Source organism: Syngnathus acus, chromosome 16 (assembly GCF_901709675.1).
Source record: "Syngnathus acus chromosome 16, fSynAcu1.2, whole genome shotgun sequence".
Taxonomy (NCBI): domain Eukaryota; kingdom Metazoa; phylum Chordata; class Actinopteri; order Syngnathiformes; family Syngnathidae; genus Syngnathus; species Syngnathus acus.
This window is the reverse complement of record NC_051101.1, coordinates 12,568,691-12,591,135: the sequence shown is the minus strand read 5'-3', so window position 1 is coordinate 12,591,135 and position 22,445 is coordinate 12,568,691. Positions and strand designations below refer to the sequence as shown.

Genomic DNA, 22,445 nt, shown 5'->3' with positions numbered 1-22,445 from the left:
AGGCAATGTGGTGGGGGGGGGGGGGGGGGGTATATCAGGGATGATGAAGGAGGAGGATGAGAAAAACGCTTGATCTGCGCCACGGGGCATTTTTTCCGTCAGGCGAGCGAGGCAAAAAAAAAAAAAAAAAAAAAGAAATCGGGTGGGAGGACGCATTGTGCGGCGTGTCCGCGCCTTTACAGGATTCAGCTCAAGTTTCCTTTGTGCTTCCATTTTGTGGAGGGATTATGTTCTTTGACAGAGCACAGCCAGCAGAGTGGAGGCGGCGAGGACGGACGAGGGAGGACGTCTTTGTTCCCACTGTACGTGTGTGTGTATATGTTACAATTTTGAATTTATGGCCCCCCCAAGACGGAATCTATTAGAATCCGAGAGACTGGAGAAGAACCTAATTCCAAATTCCTAGCAGAACAAGGCCTGGATTTTCCAAAAAGTACTGTTATGTCCTAACCGGAACAAGTCATGCAATTTCAGAAATGTTTGTGGGTGTGTATGTGACAATTTACAATCTATGGCCTCCCAAGGTAGAGGCGAGAATTTTTTTTTTTCCTCCAACAGCTTCAGCTCTGAAGTTTCTGCGCAGCATTGGGTGGCAAGTGTGCGTGCGCTCCGCTAAGCGTAATTACACGTGACACCAATTGCTCTGTTACTTTGTATTAAATTATAATGGAAAAACTCCGCTGGAGAATTGGAGCCTAATTGCGTCTTCATTTGCATAATTTTGCATATTAATCACATCACTGATGAATAATAAATTTGGGACGGATTTCTTTTTTTTTTAATTTATGCACAGATAAATAAATGTAAAAAAAAAAAAAAAAAAAAAAAAAAAAAAAAAGACTCCCTCATTTCTCTCATTAGTGTCAAAGATGAGTGACGTCCTGTTGAAGTTTGGGGGAGACATTTGTGAATTTATATAATTCAGGAATTTGTTAATTTGATCATTACACATTTAATTCATTTAAAAACACGCAATCATATCTTTAAGAGTCATTTGTAACAGTGTTGTGCAATAATGGGGTTAAAAATTTTAAATGTATTACTATTTTTTTTACTTTTTTCTCTCTCCTCCATCCTCATATACAATACATAAGATCACTATAATCAAGTGTCTTCATTAAGACGTAAAAGGCTGTCAGTCAGTTACTTTTCTTATTTGGACTCAATTAAAACTTTTTGGGTGTCACATTAAGTGTCAAATTGCGAGACTTGTAAATTCCAAATAGCACCCTTGCTTATTCTGCTTGTTATCACACTTTGCTCGATATATGGCACCGAATATATGTGGATTAAATTAAAGTTATGTATTTACAGTTTCTCTCTCGCAAACACGCACACACACAAAATGCAGACCAGTGGCAGTTTGCTAACGTAACCTCATTTATGTGCCATTATGTATGTACTAGGAATATTTGTGTCTTCCAATGATTCAGAATAGTTTGAAAATTTCTACTTCATTTGTTATGAGTATAATAAGGTGCGACAATGTATTTGTATAAAGCTTTAATGTTTGCACCAAAGTGCTTTATATTAAACTTCTTAATTTACTCCTGAGTTCACCATGTACAAAAGTTACAATAATCATGCTACATTATTTGCATAATTTTCCATCAAACTTTTGAAATTATTCTCTGTATAATAGATTAACTTTTTTGTTTATTAGTTTGCCGGCACTTTGTAATATATAAATCCACAAATGACCAACATAAATTGGACAAATATTGTATATCATATAGGCTGTATATTAGTCGTATTGCCGTAGTATATTACAGACTTTAATGTATCTGATGAGTGCATGTTTGCTCTATGTCAGTGTGAGCTAATATCACTAAATATTTAAATAGTTTGTCTTATTTTACAGCAACGGCCACGTGTCAAATATGAACTATATATGATATACAAAACACAAAACAGCACAAGAAATTTGCTAACTGGGATGATAGTTTTCTCGCATTTAAAACGACGAAAAATGGATACATGGCGCCCTCTGCTGGACAAATAAGGTAAATAATATTTCTACTTCTATTATGAAACCTGCCTTTAAAAACTTCATTTCCATCCAAAACAAGATGTGCTGTGAGGGCATAACGAGGTATAACTTTTAAACGATGTGATAAATTTAATAATCTGAAAAAAAATTAATATATGTGGGTATGATAAACAATCATAATAAGAGTAGTAGTATCGTATTATTTGCATGAGGGGCATTCGATGACTTAAGTGGCCATTCTTGACTCTTATTTTCACAATAACGCTTAAATGACTAAACGCACAATTATATATATATATTGCACGTAGTTCTGCGATGTCCAACAGTACGTGAACTCAGCAGTCGAATGCATGTGCACAGGGGCATTATGGGGAACAAAATGGGATGACTTGTGTAAGGTGGTCAAAGGAAAGAAATCGGGTTCAACCCTCCTACCGGTAGTGTGGTCCGCGGTCTCCCGGTCCAACGCCGCCGCTTCCCGGCTGCCATGCTGCGGATCAGCCGCCTCGCGGCGTGCCGGTGGCTGGCGGCGAACTCACCCGAGATGTGCGGCCGGAGGAGCGGCCTGGCGTGCAGCAGGTCCCGGTGTCCCGTGCAGGGATTCAGTCGGCAGGCGCAGCTTAAGAACAGTGGGAAGCTTGCGTTCGCCGGGCACAGGACGTTCTGCTCGCAACGCGGAGCTGACGGGAGCTCCGGCCGGCAGCCTGACATCTCGGTGGTGGGCATCCCGGATCCGATCACATGGATCCGGTGTAAAGTGACCCTGCTCCTCGTTGAGCTATTCTTCGACCTGGATGTCAACTCGGATGACTTTGAAAGGGGAGTGAAGCAGGTAACATGTAAGACATGAACAATATTTGGAGGATTTTTTTAGTCACATCTCGTACTGAGAGTTTTACACTCAAGTGTAACTTTCAATGATTTGAAATCCTAACCCTAGTTTAAAAGCCGACCTTGAAATTCAAACTTTCAAATCCTAGCACAAGTAAACCATAATTTGTAAAGCTAACATTGAAACCCGAATTTGAAATTCGAACGCTTGTTTGAAAACAATGCTAACTCGCATCCCTAAACCTCATCTCCCCAGTTCGAACAACAAACCCTGTTTTTCTATTTTTAAACCGTTCTTCAAACCCCTAACCACTGTTTGAATCCCCCAATTTAAAAGGCAATTACTTACTTAAAGCGGTTGTCGAGTCCAAACATTTTCTTTACAACAGCTTTAGCTTAAACATCATGACCATACACTGAACACAGGTGACAGTAATCACCCGAAAACGGTGACGTCATTTTCAGGCGACAGGAAGCGGCAAAATGGCCGACCCCTGAAATGGATAGTGTATTTTTCAGAATAATTCATATTCTACAAACTCAACAATAACAGAGTATTTTTTAGCATTTTTTTTACATGAATTCCTTTTTAAAACAATAACCCCAATTTGAAATCTGTCTACCACTCAGGCATTGGTGCACATCTCCAGCTTGATGTCCAAAGGAAAATACTTTGAACTCATCGGCGTGGTTTCCGTTGAGGTGAGAAATTAAACATCACATGAGTGTATCTGCAACCATCTTTCTTTTTTTAGTCTTTCCTTGTGTTTGTTTTGGTTTTCAGATGATCCGATACATCGAGGAGAGGTGTCAGCCTCTCCCTCAGCATCATAGGCAGCATCTGGCCGTCTCCATGGATGACATCATATTTGTGTTACCGGAGGACATCTCTGTCGTTTTTGATTCGCATGGTCAGTTTACTGACATGTTTTCATGTCTTGTTTTGTTTGCAGCTAACAGTTGTTTGAAGGTTTACATCCTTGCGGGGGTGATCATAAAGCATCAACAAAATGCCTCTAACATGAACCGATGTTACCAAAATTTGTTTCAATTGAAAAGAGGACTGTGCTATCAGGCGCTGGATAATAATAAATGTGAGTTTCACTGTATTGTTTTGATGGGCAGGTAGAAAGTTTTGCACTATCGTCATGAGGCTTTGGTATCTGACGACGCTGGACGGTCCCGAAGACCCCGAAGGCACCAGGATATTCCGAGTGTCTCCCGGCCCAGACGGCGTCAGACCGAAGAAAGTAGCCACAGCCGTCTACGAGTAAGTATATTGTTGGATTTGTCCCAGAGAATTGAAAGTTGTGTTGACTATAAGGTTATTTTCTTTTCATTGCTGCAATGCATTTGTAGATGATTAACTATTAGATTTGTTTTACCATTTGTTTGTCAGGTTCCATCGTGAGATGACAAAAGGAGCATCTCAGGACTGGATGGTGACCACTGTTTGGCACTGGAACTGGAAACCAACTGACTGAATGGCATCAAAATACATTGAAACTTTCCATTACCTAAGAAAAGCTCTGGTTTATCTGATTAACCAGGAACTAGAAAGTCATTTGTAAAGCCATAACGTCTATTATTATTGATATTCAAAAAGGGAAGAAAAATCCTTCGAGGTCATGAAAATGCTCCCAACATTCAAAAATGCAATTTTGACACATTTGTTAAACATTTGTGTTGAAAAAGACTCTTGAATGTATCATTCGTAGTGCTTAGCATCAATTCACACAAGATGCCGAATTTTTCCGCAGCGCGCTAATGAGATTACGCAAAGTGACGCAATGTCAACGCGACGGCGGACACGGCGTTTAAACAATTTGTCACGCCGCCGCGTCACTCCCTTTAAAAGGCGGCAAACATAAAGAAGCACAAGCAGAAGCACACGTGTTAATTTATGAATTAATATTTTGATTTATTTAAAACTATTTCACAGTGTCAACGAGTCGAGGCGGCGTGCCAGCGAGACGCTTCATTAATCCGCTTAGCGAAAGTGATGGCAAAATAGCTCCAAGAAGCCATAACGAAGATCTTTTGTCTCTATGATGCAATTAGACATCAAATAATATAATATTCACACAGAACAGATGACAAAAACACATCAAATCATTTGCATGACTCAATTACACACGTTTTTGTTCATAGGCTAAATTAAGCTGAGTTTTCTATTTGATTTGTAACGTCTTTTGTTATGATTTTATCATGACATAAATTGCCACATTTGCTACCAAAGTAAAAAAAAAATTTGTCTCGACTACAAAGCCTTGATTTCCTCGAGTACCGTTCGGAAGGTTTCCACGCAGACCTCGCCGTGGGGATGCCTCGTGGACGCCAGCTTCCAAGCCTCCTCGAACGTCTCCTCGGAAATATTTTCGCCCAGGTTCCTGAAGATCTCAGCAATCTGTCAACGGGAAAAAGAAATATCAGCGTGTATTAATTTTTTGCAATGCTCCAGCGTCTCAACAGCACATACTTCTTTCTTGGAGCGCGGGAGGAAGAAGTGGTCCCGATAGACCCCCTGACGTCCGTACACTGACGGCAGCAGCAGATCCATCACCGTGGTCATGTCGCCGTAATTGACATGGTCGGAGATCTTCCGGATGGGCGGGGCCGCAATGTCTTTGCGGACCGACGGTATGCCATAGATGCGAGTGTCTAGGGGAGAAAGTCATTTTTTTAAAAATACTTGAACCTCAGGATTGTGTATGCAAGAATGACTTAGCTAACCGGATTCTTGCGGCTTCCTGGCAGCGGCCCCGATGAAGGAGGCAGAGGTGATGAAGCGGTCAGAAAGTAGCTCGGGTCGTCTGAGAGTTCTCACGGTCTTCTTTGAGCTGCCAGTCTTGAAAGGCTCCAGGTTATTGGTTTTCAACAAAGGAGCAGAACCAGGAAGTTTGTCTGAGTCGGTCTGGAACTGGGCTGAATAGATACTCAAAAATAAATTGGACTGGTTTTCGTTTTCAGAAATTGTGCACTTGTAGGACTCACTGTCCACGACCAGGTCCTGATCTCGCCTGTCCAACGGCATCTTTTTCTTCATGTTGAGGAAGTTGGCAAACTCCAGGAAGTTGATGAATCCGTCTCGGTCGAGGTCGCATTCGTTCAACACGTCGTCCAGAACGGCATCGCTGACGACCACCTTGAAGTGCCGGCACACTTCCTGCAGGTCCTCCTTATCGATGCGACCTTTGCCTTTCTGGGAACGAAAAACGCCTTTGAAGTCAGGGCTTAGGCCGTCATGGTTGCTCCTGAACCTGAAACATCTGGCGTCTACCTTGTCGTAGTGCTTGAAGGCTTGCAGCAAAGACGGGAAGTTCTGCAAGTTGATCTGTTTAAGGCGGTTCCGCACAGCGCTGGCCAGGCAACGCTGGCGCTCGTCGCCTCGCGCTCGCTTGCCCGCCGGCTGATGCCCCGAGTGGATCAGATCCCCGACACCTGCACAAACGTGAAAACGTTAGCTTGCCATCTCAGTTCACGCCATCCATCGACGCAAACTCACTGTATTCGTCTTGCGGTATGACAATTCCGAAGGTGCGGTTGGGAGGCACTTCGAATTTGGTTCCTCTCCTAGGTGAATCACATGACAAGTTCTAAAAGTTGAAGTTTCATCATGATGGGTGTGAAATATATTTTAAAAAACGTACTTCTTGTTGTCCACGTTCCCAATTTGTTGTTTCAACTTTTCCCTGCTGTCTGGAGATCTCTTCCACACGGGGTTTGGATTGTACACCCTTCAGAAAGTCAAATATTTTAAATAAACACTTACAGGAAAAAAACAAATTGGATGATGAAGCCCACAAAGTGCAATGTGGCACTTTCACATCATCGCATAATAATACAGAAATATTTAATAGTTTAGGGGGAACATATATATAAGTTTTTGTCACAGGAGGACTTTGGTAAATGCTACCAAAATACTTTTTGTATTGGTTGCTGCTTGTCATGATTGCATTTGTCATGATTGTCTTGTACATCTTTGCGCATTAATCAACATCATCACAATTCTAATTGATAAAATGATGATTGATTGGCGGTGAAATAGCAACGGGCAGTGTTTCCTGGCAACTGCTGCTCGGCAACCAACACAGTCACATGATCGTACTTTATTATAGGGCAGCTAACAAACTAGGCTTCGGGAGGAAAACAAAAACAGGATCAAACATTTTTTTATCTTTTTATTCTATTTATTCTATATATTTTTTATCGCATGCGCGGATCGGTTGGCACTTTTTAAATTTCGTTGTACATGTGACAATGACAATAAAGATCTATTCTATTCTATTCCATTTGCTGTCACCTGGTGGATTCTCCAAACCAATGCAGATTTTTGCCGACGTAGCGTCCGTCGGTGCAATAAGGCGTCGGGATCCCGAAGCAGCTGTCTTTATTATAGTTGTACTTCCTGTCAATTTGCTCACCTGGAACAACACAAATACAATTTAGTAAAACTGCGTCGTTCTATTTTGTAATACAAATTCAAACTCAGGCGACAATCTGTTAACATCGAACAATTGAGTCGTTTAAGATGAGTGTTTTTGTTTTGTTTGGCCAAGTGTGAAAAAATCTTTAGCTCTAGATTAAATCCGTTTTTGACTATATACAGCTTTACTCGTTCGCCTTTTTGTATTTTTAAACCCACGCAGATTTCTCACCGACAAAATAACTGTTGTGACTGTGAACATAAGCCTCGTGCACCACTTGTTCCTCCTTTTCCAACTGATCCAAAGTTTTAGAAGGATGAATAATTTGGCCGATATCCACATCTGGATCCAAAACACACACAAAAAAAAGGAGGAATGAGAAACCAACCAAACTCAAAACCTTAAGAGAATAATTTGAAGTGTCGCACCTGGATGAGATGGAATTCCAAACCTGGTGTTCTCGTTGTACCAGGTGGGAAGTCCGGTGGGGTCTGCCGAGCGGCCCAGTGGCGCCGTCTTGTGCAAGGCGTAGTCGGCCTCACTGAACTCTAGCAGCTTCTGTTGGAAGTTGCTGAGAGGTGGCGGGTTGAGCGTGACCGCGGCCTGCCGCCAAAAAAATAACTATCATTTGTTGCATTAATAGAGATTGCAAGACGTTATTCATCAAATTAGCTGATATAGATACGCCTTCAAATGCCGGCTGACCGATAGCGAAGCCTTCGTGCAGACTCCGTGAACAAGCGCCTCGGCCACTTTTGGGTCATCGGCCTTCCCGGGATGCACTCGGATCACACCGGGCCCCGGTCTGTTGCTGTTGTGGTACTTTCGAACCGGAGGTGGCGTCGGGGCCTAGTTTGTGAAAAAGAGCATATATGACAGCATATTTCTCATTTACAGTCGAGTCAGTCTTCAGATTCTTTCACACGGAGATCCCGAATAAAGGTTGTAACACGAGACGCTTATCTTTCAGCGAGGGCAGAATACTGCCATGACTTTGTGCCTTGAGACGCTCCATCCTGCCATCCAATAATTAGATGATAGATATAATTACCAGCGTCTATTGTGACATAAAATAGTCTGACAGCCGCAATTGCTTTCAACATGACAGGGCGTGGGAAGTAAGTGTTGGATAATAAGCTTAACTGCCCTATTCCGGCATTCCGCATCAATGCCAGTCATATGAGTGGAGAAAAGGTGGAAGTCATAAACCAGCAAAGACAGAAGATGGCTACCACTCGTGCAATTCCAGTTCTGTTCTGACTACCTCTGAAAATGGAAAATTACCGAGAAAACTTTGTCCCCTCATCTTTCAGTGCTAATTATATTGAAAAAAAGGGGGGGGGGGAATTATGACTGCTTTCAACACAAGCTGAATAGTATTCCGATTTTTAAATATCTGTATTTTGAAACATGCGTGTTTAACTTTGTCTCAAAAGAATTTTTGGGAGTCTCTCCAAAAAGCTTTGTTATAACTCACCCTTTTTATTTCTTGAAAACAAGCAGCTACTGTGTCCCTGAAAGGCACTCGTTTTCCAGCCTGTAATGTGGGGAAAAAAGGTTGAAATGACATTTATATTTAAGATACAGATCCGCACGCACATCAAAGTCACAAGTTAGGCTAACGTGGCTAAAGTCAGACAACAACACGTGAAAATTCACTTACCCTCGGCATCTGTGCTATCCTCATCGCGTCTGACATATTCACCCCCGACTGACTTATTATTTCCATTAATTTGCAACCAAAAATAAAATGTTCCCTGAGGAGAGAACACAGGTCTGGCTTCCTTACAGTTTGTCGTTGCCTAGCAACATTTCAAAAGCCGACAAGGTGATATATATGAAATATCTACTTTTCATCCGAGCGCGTCCCAACAAACGCGACATTCGATAAACTTGTGTGAAAAAATGTTGCGAACAAAAAACAATGAAAAAATGACGTGTAGAAGAACGCGTTACATTTCTACGATTTGAAAACATCGCCATTTTGTGTTCACTTCTCAGCCTTGTTGAAGTTTTATGAAGGCAGGAATTCATAGACATCATATAAAATATCCCAAATGATAAGAATGGAGTCGCGCGTATGATTGGTGCGGCTCGGTGAGACGTAGGAGGATTGCCAGTTGCGGTCATACGATCTGTCATCATCGCTCGTACAAAGCCAACAGGGAAGTTGAGACAAGTGGCGGAGCCTGCTGGAAAAAAGAAATAATAATAAAAAAAAGAATCTCATGTTTCACTAAGACCGGCAGTCATCAAAGTGCGTAGTTTTGGTTTTAGGGGGGACTCTGTTCGCAACATTTGGCAGCGGCGTCGTCTCTTGGTTGGGTGAGTAAACGAGCCGATTACGAACCAGCTAGCTGGCGGCTAACCGGAGGCGGTGGGGACTCCACCCGACGCGGACGCGGCCGCGGCTAAACACACATCCAAACCCGAGCGCAGCGCCTCTTTAGCGGGTTAGCTTGCTAGCCTGCGTCCGCCGCTGACGACGACACTGCAGGGGTCGAAGCTAACCCGCTAACGTGGTGACTCGGGCAGGTCCGACCGGTTGGATTGGCGCCGCTTGTTGTATTGTGATGATAAACACGGACGCATGTGAAGCATTTTGACCACATTTGTTTGAGACAGCGAATGGATAGTGACGTTAGCCAGCTGTTAGCCAGTGACGGCTAACATCATAGCTGTCACTAGCCGTACACACCCAAATTGATCGCACATCACTAGCGTTTTGCCAAAGCGACACTTACACACGCAAATATACACACACGCTCGATGTTTCGGCGTCTTCCAATGATAACACGCCGTCCCGTTGACTCTGTCACCGGCGAAGATTCGCCTCTCGTTACGACGTTACGAACTTATGATGTAGCCGCTCGGCTAACGTTAGCTAGCTAGTATTGTGCTACTTCACGCTAATCAACAACAACAACAACTGAGCGAGCTGATTAGTTCAACTTGCTCACGTCGTGCGTGTAACACGCAGATGACGGTAATTAATCATAAACTTTGACAAATGATGTGGCACGTTTATCTTGTAATATAATTTAATGTTTGTGTGAGTGGACAAAACTTCCAGGAAAACTGACAGCGTCCTAAATATTCCCATATTGTTTTCCTGATATCCATTTTATGACTACTGTTGTGCAACCCTGTGACCTCAAATGACACGAGGATATTATGGTCAAGTCTTCTCATGGCCGTTGTCCTAGTTGCCGCAACTACTTGTTGAGTCTGTGAAAGCAACCAGTGTTTTTGTCGTGTGACATTGGGAATTCCAAACTATCCCGATGACTCAAGTCTGCGTGGACGGCTGTCGCTCTCGTTGCTGGGTGTATGTAAGGTCATCGCTGTGGCGTGAAACACTTCCACCTGGGAAGTGTGACTCATATCTCTTATCAGCAAGATAGCCAAATCTACCTTGCTACATCATATGTTTGCAAAACTAAACACTTAAAACATGTGCGAAATGCAATAACTACCAAGATTAAATCTGACGCTGTCAATCAAAACGGGAGGATAAGATCTCAGGTCTCTGAGGACAACAACATTTTACCCGTGCCGTAGCTCGTACAAGTGTTGAGGTGACACTATCCGGGGGTTTCCCCAGCATCCACAGCAGGAAGCGTCCGGAGAAAGCGACATGGCAAGTAGAGGCGGAGCTACCCGGCCCAATGGGCCCAACGCCGGCAACAAGATCTGCCAGTTCAAACTTGTACTGCTGGGGGAGTCGGCGGTGGGGAAGTCGAGTCTGGTGCTCCGCTTCGTCAAGGGACAGTTCCACGAATTCCAGGAGAGCACCATTGGAGGTTTGGCTCTTGTCTTGTCCTGGTGGAATAATCCTATTATTACATTTGAGGTGTTACAAAATATTTTTGGGAGGGGCATTTCGACGACTTACATTCTTTTAGTATTCTCAGCGGGGCTTCGGAGTTTACCTCGTGATTGTTGTCCCGCTAAAATGGCTGCCGCTGTCCATTTTGTGCTTCCCACAGCTGCCTTCTTGACTCAGACGGTATGCTTGGACGACACGACGGTCAAGTTTGAAATCTGGGACACGGCCGGTCAGGAACGCTACCACAGTCTGGCCCCTATGTACTACAGAGGCGCCCAGGCCGCCATCGTGGTCTATGACATCACCAACGAGGTAGGATCACGGCTGAGCTGGAGGAAATTAGTGATGCGGAGCTCATAAAAAATGTAGAAACAATTTGACTTATCTGACCTATAAAAATCAAACATGTCAAGTTGAATTAGTCTGATGATTGCCGCGGTTGTTTCCTGACTCAGGAGTCATTCGTGCGGGCAAAGAACTGGGTGAAGGAGCTCCAGAGGCAAGCCAGTCCCAACATCGTCATTGCACTTGCCGGCAACAAAGCCGACCTGGCCAGCAAGCGAGCGCTTGACTTCCAGGTGCGGCAAAATACACAATCTCGCCTGTGAATCCGTTATTAGGAATCCTGTCATCTCCGTAGCTTTTTTGAAACATCGGATTAATAGTTTGATGTTGTGTTCAGGACGCACAATCGTACGCCGACGACAACAGCCTGCTCTTCATGGAAACGTCGGCAAAGACCTCCATGAACGTCAATGAGATTTTCATGGCCATCGGTGAGCATCTATCTCCTCAATGGCAACGTGTCGCCGTCATGTAGCTCTGTTGACGACACTGTGTGATGATGTCATCACAGCCAAGAAGCTCCCCAAGAACGAGCCCCAGACAGCCGGCGCCAGCGGCGGGCGGAACCGGGGCGTGGACCTGACCGAGACGGCCCAACCCAGCAGCCGCACCTGTTGCAGTAACTAGGAGGGGCCCGCACAGTGGTCTCAGTTAACGACCCCCCACCACCACCAAACATGCACACGCATACACACACATCAGCTTCCTCACCACCCAGTCCTAAATAGCGAAAGACTTTGTATAGCTGCATTTCTAATACCTTTTTTTTTTTTTTTTCTCAGTTGATGTTCCTCCTCTTTCTTTTTAAAAGTTTTTTTTTTTTTTTAAAAAAGAGGTGTATATCAGTATAATGGATGCATGTTATCACTACAACGCCTGAAGCAAACACCTTTTCACCCTGTCGTGGTAAACTAACAACCCGCCCACAAAATGGCTCCCATCCTGACACGTCCTGGCCTTTTTTTTTTTTTTCCATTTTCTCTCAAACAAAAACCCAACAGGAGGTATCTTTTTTTTTTTTTTTTTTATTTGGTTTCCTGAAGGATTCGTGGATCACTTCCCCCCTCACCACCGAGTCAACACCGCACGTGTAGAAATGACCATGCAACAAAAGAGATTCCGAACAATTGTACAGTTGGTTATGCTTTTTATTTTGTTTAGTTTTTTTTGTATTCATTCTCTACTCGTCTCCAACTGGTAAAGCTGTGGTGTTTCTTTTTTTTTTTTTTTTAAACGATTATTCTAATTAGCTCTGTGTAGTGTTATTAACAAAACAAAAACAAAAAAAAATCAACTCTGGTGTCACGTTAAAAAGGAACTTTTAATCGCATTGCACACAGTGTTGATCATCATGTCTTCATTTTATACGAGCGAGTGCTTGTAGGTCGCAAACGGCTCGAAGGGTTTCAACCACGCGACGGGCCCGATCGGTTTTTGAGTGTCTGAATATGACTTAATAAATTCAATAAAGATTGAATCTCTTGTACGCTTTTTTTGCTGTCTCGCTGGGTCAATGGCTGTGCTCGTTATGCTAGTAAAAATTTGTATGAAAAACTTTTTTTTTTTTTTCATAAGTTAATTCCTCGTTTTCGTTTATTTTCAAAGGAAACGTATGTCGAAGCTAACGTAAATCGAGGAGAGGCAGTACCTGCATCGTTTGGCCCGCTGCAGCAGTTCCTGTCTTGGACACGCGAGGGCAGTAGTGTAGCGTCACAACGTCTCCATGCCTCAAACCACACACGGTTGAATTATCAGTCTTAAAAAAAAATCATATTAGTATACAAATTCAGGTATGAAAAACGTTTTCAGAGTTTATCATATTATATTTGGCATATTCTGACCCCACAACTTTAAATATACAATGAAAAAATAACTTAAAAAACAGGCTTTGATCTCCTCATTACAGCATGTCCCTTGTGCTCCCTGGAGGGGGTCAGCAGGCTAAACTTTGAAAGAAACTTTTTTTAACTAGCGGAATTTCGTCAAGTAAATGTGGTTTGAGTTCATAAGTACTACTTAGAACCTTATAGGCTTCCAATAAAATCCCTTAAACAAGATGAAGAGACGACAAGATGTAGACGGTCCCAAATGGTAAACAAAAAATACTCTTCAATCAGTTTGGTATTATGACTTATTTTAGTATTGGTTATGAGTAAGCTTATTTAAAAAAATATAATTTGAGCATAGGCGGAATAAATACACTAGCTTTAAGACATGTCTTGATTAGTTTTTTAGGCCATATATTAGTTGTGTATTTAATTTTGCTCAATTTGGGGAATCTTCCTCATTTATTGCTTGATTGTGGAAATTGATGTGTTTTTTGTGTTATCTGATAACTATATGTCCTATTTGAAATGTCAAAGTGAATGCTGTGAAAAGGGCTCATTTTAAAAACAAAGATAGTGTAAAGTTTTGCACCAGACCATACTCTATTCCTTTGTTCTCCATCTTAAGACAGACCACACAGCGTTTGAAAGTGTCAAAGTCAAAGAGTCCGTCTCACCTGTCTGAGCCGCCAATGAATGAGTCCATAATGGATGGAGCCGTCAATCATCAGGGAGGCTTGATTAAGGAGAGGTCACCGGCAGAATCTTATGAGAGTCAGTACAAGAGCCGAAGCCACCATTATAATGATGCCATTATTCACTTTTGATTGACACTTACTATATGTTATCCGTTGAGGAGTGCCATGAAAAGGTTTGAGTAAAATGAAACTTCTTATGTTATATATGCCAAACTGCTGCTCAAGGCATCATGGATTGGAAGTAAAATCAACAGCTAGTTATAACAAAATAAGATTCCTGGCTCAGCCAAGCAAAAATGGTTTCAGCGGTAAGAAGATTCGACCTGACGCCAACTATTTGCATTAACAGAGATAAAACGCTTGAGGAAGAAAAGGAAGCGAGGGGGACGCAAATCACTGACCCCAGAGAGGAACAAAACAAGAAAGAATGTGTGAGTAAAGATCAAGCGAGATTAATAAATGAAAAGTGACGAGCTATGATAAGTACACCCGGCCGTGCTGTCCACATTCATGACTCTCAAATTAATTTGATTTGTTTTAAAAGCCTAGATGCTAGCGTAGCGCTGCTTCGCAAAATCAAGCCTTATCGCTTTGGTGCCAACCTAAAAAAATATTTAAAGAGAGCGAGCATCTGCTCGCGTCGAGCGCACGAAAACCACACAAAAATGTTCTTTAGCGTCACTTTGCGTTACTGCGCGTTACTGCTTTTGGAGAGCGCGCCGTGAAAAAGCGACGGTGTGATTATGGTGATGACGTCCGTGCTGGAGAAGCCTCCAGATGTTTCATTTTTATATAATGCCTTTTACACTGGTAGGAGGATTAAGGACACGCAAGTCTGCCTTGAGATAAGAGTGCAATACATTATGCGGCCACATTCAAAAGTCAATATAAACATGACCAACAGGGGGCGACAAATCTTCCCGAATCCTTGTTCATTGACGCGTGGGCAGATGTGTGCGTGTGTGTTTTGTACATCCACGTTGTGTTTGTGTGTTCAACTTTTGACTCGAGCTATTTTTAGCTCTCTGCATCAGAATCAGAAGGCCCAGCTTGCAAATGTCCACATGTGCAATATTTCACAAAATACATATTGTACAAAGATCACAGCCTTGTTTGTCGAATGCATGGTTTAGATTTTTTTTTTTTTAAAGACAAGATGGTCAGTTATGTTTAGAATACTTGTATTATATGATTAGAGGTATTAAAATGTATCTCTCCAACTTGTTTCCTTTGGTAAATCCTCCAAATTAACTTCCTTACAGTCTTTCATGGGATTATTAATGGACCTGGTGTACCTAATGAAATGGCCCGTGACGTGACTCCAAACGAGAAGCACATTTAACAAAGTAGGACTCTTGTTTTATTTCAAATGAACACTTTTTTTTTTACACATTTGACACGTAACACACAGAAGCATCGGTGGTCCACACAAAACACACACACACACACGCACGCACGCATACACACACACACATACACACTACTCACAAGAACTTTTAGATATGGGGTGTTAGTGTAAAATTTCAGTCTGACTTTCACAAGTGAACTTAATTTGACCAATTCAAAATTACGTTCGCCCGTAAAGGTCTATATGAGGTTCATGTGGAAATTTCACACCAAAACCAAATATCGCTAACTTTCTGGGAATAGTGTAAACATACGCAAGGACTAATACAAACCCCCCAAAAACGACACGTAGTCTAACCATTGAACAGAGTCTAACGTCAAACGTGCACGTCAACAGAAGTTAAAGTGCAAACAGGAACGTGCGCGCCACCCAACGACACTCATGGAGTAATGACACTGCATAGTAGTTCACGCATGTGTGTGTGTGTGTGTGTTACATTATTGCCCTCATGTAGCTGTACAAGTTGACCGACAGCTCTCCATCTTGAATCCCAGATGCATAGACTGGTCCGCCGCCGCTGCCTGATCGGGGGGGGGGGGGGGTCAATACGGCGCAAAGAGGACTTGCGGATGGGCGGTCCTGATGGGGCCGGGGGCAGGGCGGAGGAGGGAGGCGGGGAGGGGCGGTGTCGGGAAGAGGCCGGGGCTGGGGGCGTGGCCGGGAGCGGCGCGCTGCGGGAACGTGTTGCCGAGGGCGGCGGCTGCGGCGGCCATTAGTTGTGCGGGAAGAAGGGTGGCCAGGGAGGGGCACTGACGTTCTTTGCCCAAAGTCAACTTGATCTGCTGGGGGGACAAGGACAAAGCGCTGCTGTCAAATCCACCTTCTTGTTTTCATCTTAGGCAGCTGGCTAAAGTCAAGCCTCTACTTTTGAAACTGTCATCCATGCCTTTGTTACATCTCCACTGGATTACTGTCACTTGATTTTTGTCCTCCCTCCATTCAGGCATCTCGAGTTGGTCCAAAATGGTGCTGCTTACCTCCTGACTGGATCTTAGACTCCAATTCTGGCCTTCCCTTTCATTTTAACATGACTTTTTGGTTTTTAAATCTTCAAATGGCTTACTACCAGAAATGTGGAATGTCACTCACATTTATGCTAATTAGCTTGCTCAATACAATTTATACGATGAGTATTAAGGATATAGATTGTTTTCAGCGGCGCGTCAATCTTTAAATGTCATTTTATTCAAATGCATGCAGATGTATTTAAATGGCTTTTTGGTTCGTCGTTGAATAACAACTCTCAGCTTAATTAGAGTCGCAGCACGTTGCCATGAGACCATCAGATGGGATTTTCAAAAATCCACCAAGTCTCGAATGAAACAAATGCGCCTGTGTGGTCTTTGACATCAAAGGTCATTTTGTGAATGCAATTTTGAGTGTTTGGAGAAATTGAACGGGTATCTTTGGAACCATCAACTTAAAACAGCCTAATTTTACAAACATCAAAAACAATTTAGAGTCAAAACACATTTTGGATTTAAGAGGAACCAAACCAATGTGTTTGTTTTTGCGGACGTCAAAAGCAATTTGGACTATAAGAACATTTGTTTTTAAGATGTCAGAGAAATTTCTTCCTGTTTTTGTAAAGAACAACCAAGACAATTTCGTCTTAGCTAAATCCAAATGTTGGTGTTATGTTATAAACGTTGTCTTTAAACCTTACAAACATATTTTTGAGTAAAATGAATCTTTATTTAGGCTTACATTTGAACAATTTTACTTTCATCACTTTTTGTAAACCTCATGCTTCCTGATTTTTGTAAACACCAAAGACAATTTCATCTTGATGGAACCGAATGTGTGTAATAAACGTACTGTATAAAAAGTCAAAATGTTTTGTGACGGCATTAAAGTTTAATAACGCGAGACAAAATCCAAGAGATAGTGGCTGGTGTTGCTGTGACTTTGTTTTTGTCCATCCAGCCTCAGCCTCACACATGCACAGTGAAGCTAATAGTGTGAAAAGGTGACCAAAGTTATCCGGCCTAATCTTCTGTATCCATAATGGAAACGCGGCGCTCCGGCGGCGGCGGCGCCGTGTCACGGCTTATCAATCACTGTTGGAGGACGATGAGGGGGCGGAACAAGGAAGTCTCACAAGTCCCAGCTCCCCTCCGTTAACTTGCTCAATGATGGCTTGGGGGGGGAGACATTTTCCTCACAAGTGCTAACAGCCAGCCCTCTGGAGCGCTAGCTCTTCCCTCTCTTATCCTTTATCTTTGCTATCTATCCTCTCTCTTTTTCTCTCACTATTTTTTTCCTTCCTTCCTTCCTTCCTTCCTTCCTTCCTTCCTTCCTTCCTTCCTTCCTTCCTTCCTTCCTTCCTTCCTTCCTTCCTTCCTTTTCTTTCTTTCCGTCTACTCATCAGCTCTGCCAAACATCAGCGTATTCTTCTTGTATAACATTTGACATAATAGTGAATAATACTCCAATTTGATCCTACTGCAAAAGTGCATGAACCTTATCTAAGTCTTGTTTGATGCTGCTGAGGTACGGCGGGTGATCATTTTTTTCCGGCCAATGGCAACTACATTGTTATGGATATCAAAGCAACAAAATGGTGTTGGTAGCTCACCGTCTGCTTGGTGGTTCCTTTGCTGTAGGGAGTATATTTGGGCTTGGCCGGTTTGCCTGCCGCTCTGTCTTTATGGCGACGACTGCTGATGTGCTGAGGACAGCAAGGAAAAAGTTAGTTAGATTTCATTTTTGGCATTTCAAAAAAAAGATTGGCCAGCGATTTGTTTCTCAGATTTAACAAACGGCATCAAGTCCTCACACAAAGTGCAAAACGAACGGCATGGCAATGAGCCAATCGCGAGATCATCCTCCACATCTCCACCATCTTTGTTTTTTTTTTTAAATCAAGGCCTGTGTGGTTTGATTGCGCTGCGGCGGCTGCTTGTTCTTCTTCGTCGTCGGCATGAAAAATTGATGCGTCACGTCTGGGTGGAAAATCTCAGCGTGAGCTCTCACAAAAGTCACACACTTACAAGACCTACGAGCTGAAAAAAGAAACGATTTGGGAGCTTGAAGCAGCGTGCAAAATGTCATTTAGCATTCAGAAACGTTGACCCATTTGACATGATAAACCTTAATGCTTAAACGCAATGCAAATATTTTTACATTTATGAATGCTACTTCAATTTTTGATATTTTTTAGCAATTTTGTAAGTATGGTCAGTTAGTGTAAACGTAATTGTGAAATTACTTTGACTTAGAGATAAGTCTTATTGAGCAATCAAACTTTTTTTTTTCATGCCGCCCTCTGAAGATCGCGACTCGTCGTCTTTCAACTTCTGTATTTGTGCGCCACTGTTGCCACGGTAATGTAACCGACACGATTTGATATTTCCGAAGACTGACAAAGATCCCTGTTGCGCTGATTCTTTTTTTTTGACAAGCCGTCTGATAATGATGCAAGTGGAGCGTCGCCATGGCAACGGACGAGCCAGATCCAGCGCATTATGACAACCACCAAACATCCGCTCTCCTTACAACATTAAATACTCTCGCATTTAATCCAAAAAATACACCTAAAGTAAAAACACACAAAAAATATGTTATATATTGTAGATAATACTAATTTTAAGAACAAACACTTTTTTTAAAAACCGCAATCTAGCTTTTCATTTCTTATAAAGATAGATGAAATAAATCACCTGCTTCAGCTGCGTCTCGGAGTTGACGTGCACGTCACACGTCTCACAGTGAAACGTTTTGTTCTGCAGGCCCGTAGACGCCTTGGACGTGGACGGCGGCGCCACCTTGCCTTTGACTCCCGGCCGCGGGAACGACTTGATGGAGCCCACGCCGCTGCGGGCCTCCAGCATGGTCTTGTGCTTGGTGCCTTTTCATGAACACACAAAAAATGTCAAGGTCATTTCTTCTCCCTGTAATTTGTGTTCATTGAATGTGACAGACCAAAATGACGCCATACCGCTATTGTGAGCCTCCAGCTGCGACGCCGAGTTGACGGCCACTTTGCAAAGCGAGCAGTAGAGCAGACGGCGAGCTTTCTCCTCCTCCGTTTCCGCGTCCTTCTCGGGTTCTTTATCCGGGTCCAGGTCCGGTTCAGGTTCTGAGGGCGAGTGGAGCTCAACCTCCGAGGTCCTCTCCGGGGCGTCCGGGACCGAGGATAAGACTCCGGCAACGTCGGTCGGCGTTTCGTGGGACTCTGCCAGTCGGAGCGCGGGGGACAGCGAAGGGGGCGCCGCGCTAGCAACCACATCTGGAGAGACATCATCGCCATTAAAGCTGATGATGGATGGAGATTTTTGCATATTGCGGTAAGTCAACAAAACTTCACTGAAGCCGCCAAATTGATACTAAAATGGCCGCTTCAAAACCAAAACGACTTCCTGTGTCTTTTAAAGCACGGCTTCCTCTGACTTTTTATCAGAGGTCTCCCTCATGATAGACGACAATGGATGTCGACCAAACTCAACGTTGTTTTTAGCTTCAAGTGCTAACTTTTCAAAGATAAGAGCGTGACTGCTTTATAGTGTTTGGGACATTGCCGGTGCGACTCTAAGCAATAAATAAATAGACGGTCTTGTGTTTGGGAGACAAACGGCCACTTCATGACTTATCATCCGCGGTCAGCGGCGACGAATGAACATAATCAATCAATCATATTTTTGGGATCAATACAAGCAACTGCCAGAATAACAACAAAAACAAGTCAAGAGCGAAAGATGAGAAAATCAATCGTGAAGTCAGAGCATTTCAGTCAGTGTCATTTCTCTTATTGCAAACAATATAACACGACAGGGCAAGTTGGCTTGAAAAGAAAAAGGGAGGCAAACTTCAATTAAATCGTTGACAATTACTTGGAAAGAAAGCTTGCATAATGAGCCAAATGTTGAGTCACTAAATTTAATAAACAATTCAACCAGAAGAGATAAAGCGGAAATGAGTCATCATGTTTTCAGTGATGACTACCTGAATGCAAGCCAGATAACAAAATGTTCAATTGACGAAAAAGTAAGCCAAACCTCTTTTGTGGACCATTATTTACAAAATTGTTGCTGGTGTTTTTGGGAGATGCTAACAGAAAATGATAAAAGTGGGAGTTTGCAAAGTCTGCATTTGAAGACAAAGAAGCCGACGAAAAGTAATTTAGATTACACTGGCTCGTTGTATTCGCTACCCTTGACCCGACGGACGGCGAAGTCAATGGGCTATCGCTAATGGAGCTAACGACCGCCATCCATCTCGACACTGCGGACAGCAAAGGAAGAAAAAGGAATGAGTCAAATGAAAAGTGAGAGCACTTTTAAGGTGAACCGGGAGGAGGACGAGGATGTGGAGAAGGACGTCACGAGGTGAGCGCTCAGATACGAGCACAGGGGCGGAGAAAGGTAAACAACGTTTTAGCTAAAAGCTAAGTCTAGGTTTTTGATCTTTCTAAGAGAAAAGTTTTTAAAAAAAATCTAGTTTCTATTCATAAGAATGTTAAAGATATGAAAGAAAGGAAGAAGAAAAACAAGACTATGGCAAGAAGAGAAGAAAAGCATGGAGGAGTAATTGAGCAAGCGGCAACGGTCGAGGGAATTAGGCCAAGGCCACAAAGGAGAAGATGGCGGGAAAGGCTCAGTTCTTTTCTTCTTGTGTTTTTCCACCATCATACTTCCGGTGCGACGGCACGTTTCCCCCTGAGATGCGATTAGCTTTGTGGGAGAAGTCGGATGAAAAGATTTTCATTAAAGCAATCGGCGCTCATTACACGCCGTCGCAACTTAAAAGTCCCAAATCCCCCGGCAGCTCTCCGCTCGCCCTCGGCGGAATATCGATAAGCTACTTATACGGACGAGTGCTCGTATAAATCTTTGCTACCTTAACATTTTGTCAGAGTCGTGCACTTTTTTGGGTATTTTGGATTTCGAGGACTCGTGGTAGCTGCCGATACCAGCCACAGATACCCGAGGCGAAAAAATGTAGTTCAGCAGTGACAATATGAAACATCACACTACTTTATATCAACAAAACACACACAGACAGACGCACACAGAGTGAGTCCAGATGTCCATTAGTCCATCCTCACATTAAGTTAATGGAGGAAGTAAAAAGTTAGTAATGATTCCTCCATTAAACCATTAGCCTGACGTCCATGCATGAAGCGTTTTTATTCCACATTATTTCATAATCATATCATTAATATAACAGATGCAGTGGTTACACCGACTCAAGTAAATGAGCCGTTCTCGGGCATATTTCCAAGAAATTGTGTAAAATATAATATTAATACAAAGATATAAACATCTTCCTGGTGGGCAATTCCGTTGTGTATTAATATTCATTAGCAGGTGCCGCTAGTGCATTGTGGGTAACGCAAAGTCAGGCGGCGCCAGGAATGCGCAGGTGTCTTTCAGGATGATTAATGAGCGCCACCGCAGCCAGGAAGGTCGCCGCGGCGCTGCTTTGTGCGTGACAAGTTTACAATATCGCGCCGAGAAGTTTGCGGGAGACTTTTGTGTGACGTGTTGCGTGGCTGATTAGCTAGTAAACATGCTAGCGACGTTACAGTCCAGTCGGTGACATTGAAATTCAGCTTCCGTATTCAAATCCGCCAATCAAAACTTTCAGAGATTCCGCCGTCGTTTATCCGGCGGGAATGGCGCTCTTAATTGTTTTTGTCTGACATCTGCCTGGGATCTTTGGATTTAAGCACCCACCTGGCAGTAACGTCACCGGAAGAAATGTAAATAAAAGTTGGATCGAAGAAGTATTTGCCGAGCTACCTACCTCTGAAAAGTTCTTTCAACGTGTCTGCCAGTTTTCACTTTTGTCTAACATGTCTCAGTTGTAGCAAACCGGGTGAGGTGTGACATCATCAGCAAAAAAGGGGAGGAGCTTTCCACCAACCTTTCCTGTCTGCTTTGGGCTCCTTGGTGAGCGCCGTTCCTTTGAGCTTGCTTTTGGGAGCGTCCAGGGCTTTTAGCTTCCTGGCGTGCTTGGTGCCCTTGTAGTGGGCCAACGCTTGGTTCTGCCAGGAGAACAAACAGCAGGCTGGATTGAGTCCGGGGACCGGGGGATGAAATGAAACATGAAAAAGCCGCCGAGCGCGAGGCGAGCGAAGAGGCGAGCGC

The 22,445-nt window shown here is 43.2% G+C and overlaps 4 protein-coding genes across 14 annotated transcripts in view; 2 read left to right on the top strand and 2 right to left on the bottom strand.

Moving 5' to 3' along the window:
* The first annotated feature begins 2,331 nt into the window (after positions 1–2,331).
* Positions 2,332–4,429, top strand: si:dkey-82o10.4 (uncharacterized protein LOC797793 homolog). Its single transcript, XM_037273812.1, has 5 exons — positions 2,332–2,822; positions 3,452–3,523; positions 3,606–3,732; positions 3,947–4,091; positions 4,221–4,429. Exons 1-5 carry the CDS (start codon positions 2,478–2,480, stop codon positions 4,303–4,305), a joined length of 774 nt encoding a protein of 257 aa, XP_037129707.1. The 5' UTR covers positions 2,332–2,477; the 3' UTR covers positions 4,306–4,429.
* Positions 4,430–5,018: 589 nt separating this feature from the next.
* efhb (EF-hand domain family, member B) lies at positions 5,019–9,188 on the bottom strand. Of its 2 annotated transcripts, XM_037273811.1 has the most exons (13): positions 8,912–9,188; positions 8,726–8,785; positions 7,954–8,097; positions 7,677–7,851; positions 7,480–7,590; positions 7,125–7,245; positions 6,472–6,558; positions 6,327–6,394; positions 6,102–6,262; positions 5,816–6,023; positions 5,555–5,746; positions 5,301–5,482; positions 5,019–5,228 (listed from the first exon to the last, which is right to left on the bottom strand). In XM_037273811.1, exons 1-13 carry the CDS (start codon positions 8,975–8,977, stop codon positions 5,082–5,084), a joined length of 1,722 nt encoding a protein of 573 aa, XP_037129706.1. In that variant the 5' UTR covers positions 8,978–9,188; the 3' UTR covers positions 5,019–5,081. The 2 variants fall into 2 exon arrangements, with proteins under 2 accessions (XP_037129706.1, XP_037129705.1); XM_037273810.1 differs by having other exon boundaries at positions 5,555–6,023.
* Positions 9,189–9,378: 190 nt separating this feature from the next.
* On the top strand, positions 9,379–12,908 carry rab5ab (RAB5A, member RAS oncogene family, b). Its single transcript, XM_037273813.1, has 6 exons — positions 9,379–9,573; positions 10,853–11,051; positions 11,238–11,389; positions 11,533–11,655; positions 11,760–11,853; positions 11,934–12,908. The coding sequence occupies exons 2-6, from the start codon at positions 10,886–10,888 to the stop codon at positions 12,047–12,049; spliced, it is 651 nt and encodes a 216-aa protein (XP_037129708.1). The 5' UTR covers positions 9,379–9,573; positions 10,853–10,885; the 3' UTR covers positions 12,050–12,908.
* A 2,371-nt stretch (positions 12,909–15,279) lies between these two features.
* znf385d (zinc finger protein 385D) overlaps positions 15,280–22,445 on the bottom strand; it is a 55,560-nt gene continuing 48,394 nt past the window's right edge. For 8 of the 10 annotated variants that reach the window (XM_037275112.1, XM_037275118.1, XM_037275114.1 and 5 more), the window contains 5 exons: positions 22,222–22,342; positions 19,295–19,585; positions 19,017–19,204; positions 17,933–18,025; positions 15,280–16,136 (listed from right to left, as the gene is read on the bottom strand). In XM_037275112.1, the coding sequence (XP_037131007.1) occupies positions 15,897–16,136; positions 17,933–18,025; positions 19,017–19,204; positions 19,295–19,585; positions 22,222–22,342 (933 nt within the window). In that variant the 3' untranslated portion in view covers positions 15,280–15,896. The remainder of the gene's footprint in view (positions 16,137–17,932; positions 18,026–19,016; positions 19,205–19,294; positions 19,586–22,221; positions 22,343–22,445) is intronic. The other 2 variants (XM_037275117.1, XM_037275121.1) reach the window with 1 other exon arrangement.

Coding starts and splice junctions, on each gene's coding strand:
- si:dkey-82o10.4 (XM_037273812.1), top strand. CDS start 2,478: ATGCTGCGGATCAGCCGCCTCGCGGCGTGCCGGTGGCTGGCGGCGAAC. Junction 2,823..3,451: donor TTGAAAGGGGAGTGAAGCAG/GTAACATGTAAG, acceptor TCTACCACTCAG/GCATTGGTGCACATCTCCAG. Junction 4,092..4,220: donor GTAGCCACAGCCGTCTACGA/GTAAGTATATTG, acceptor TTTGTTTGTCAG/GTTCCATCGTGAGATGACAA.
- rab5ab (XM_037273813.1), top strand. CDS start 10,886: ATGGCAAGTAGAGGCGGAGCTACCCGGCCCAATGGGCCCAACGCCGGC. Junction 11,052..11,237: donor CCAGGAGAGCACCATTGGAG/GTTTGGCTCTTG, acceptor TGCTTCCCACAG/CTGCCTTCTTGACTCAGACG. Junction 11,854..11,933: donor TGAGATTTTCATGGCCATCG/GTGAGCATCTAT, acceptor ATGTCATCACAG/CCAAGAAGCTCCCCAAGAAC.
- efhb (XM_037273810.1), bottom strand. CDS start 8,977: ATGGAAATAATAAGTCAGTCGGGGGTGAATATGTCAGACGCGATGAGG. Junction 8,786..8,911: donor GGATAGCACAGATGCCGAGG/GTAAGTGAATTT, acceptor CCCACATTACAG/GCTGGAAAACGAGTGCCTTT. Junction 5,229..5,300: donor TCCCGCGCTCCAAGAAAGAA/GTATGTGCTGTT, acceptor TCCCGTTGACAG/ATTGCTGAGATCTTCAGGAA.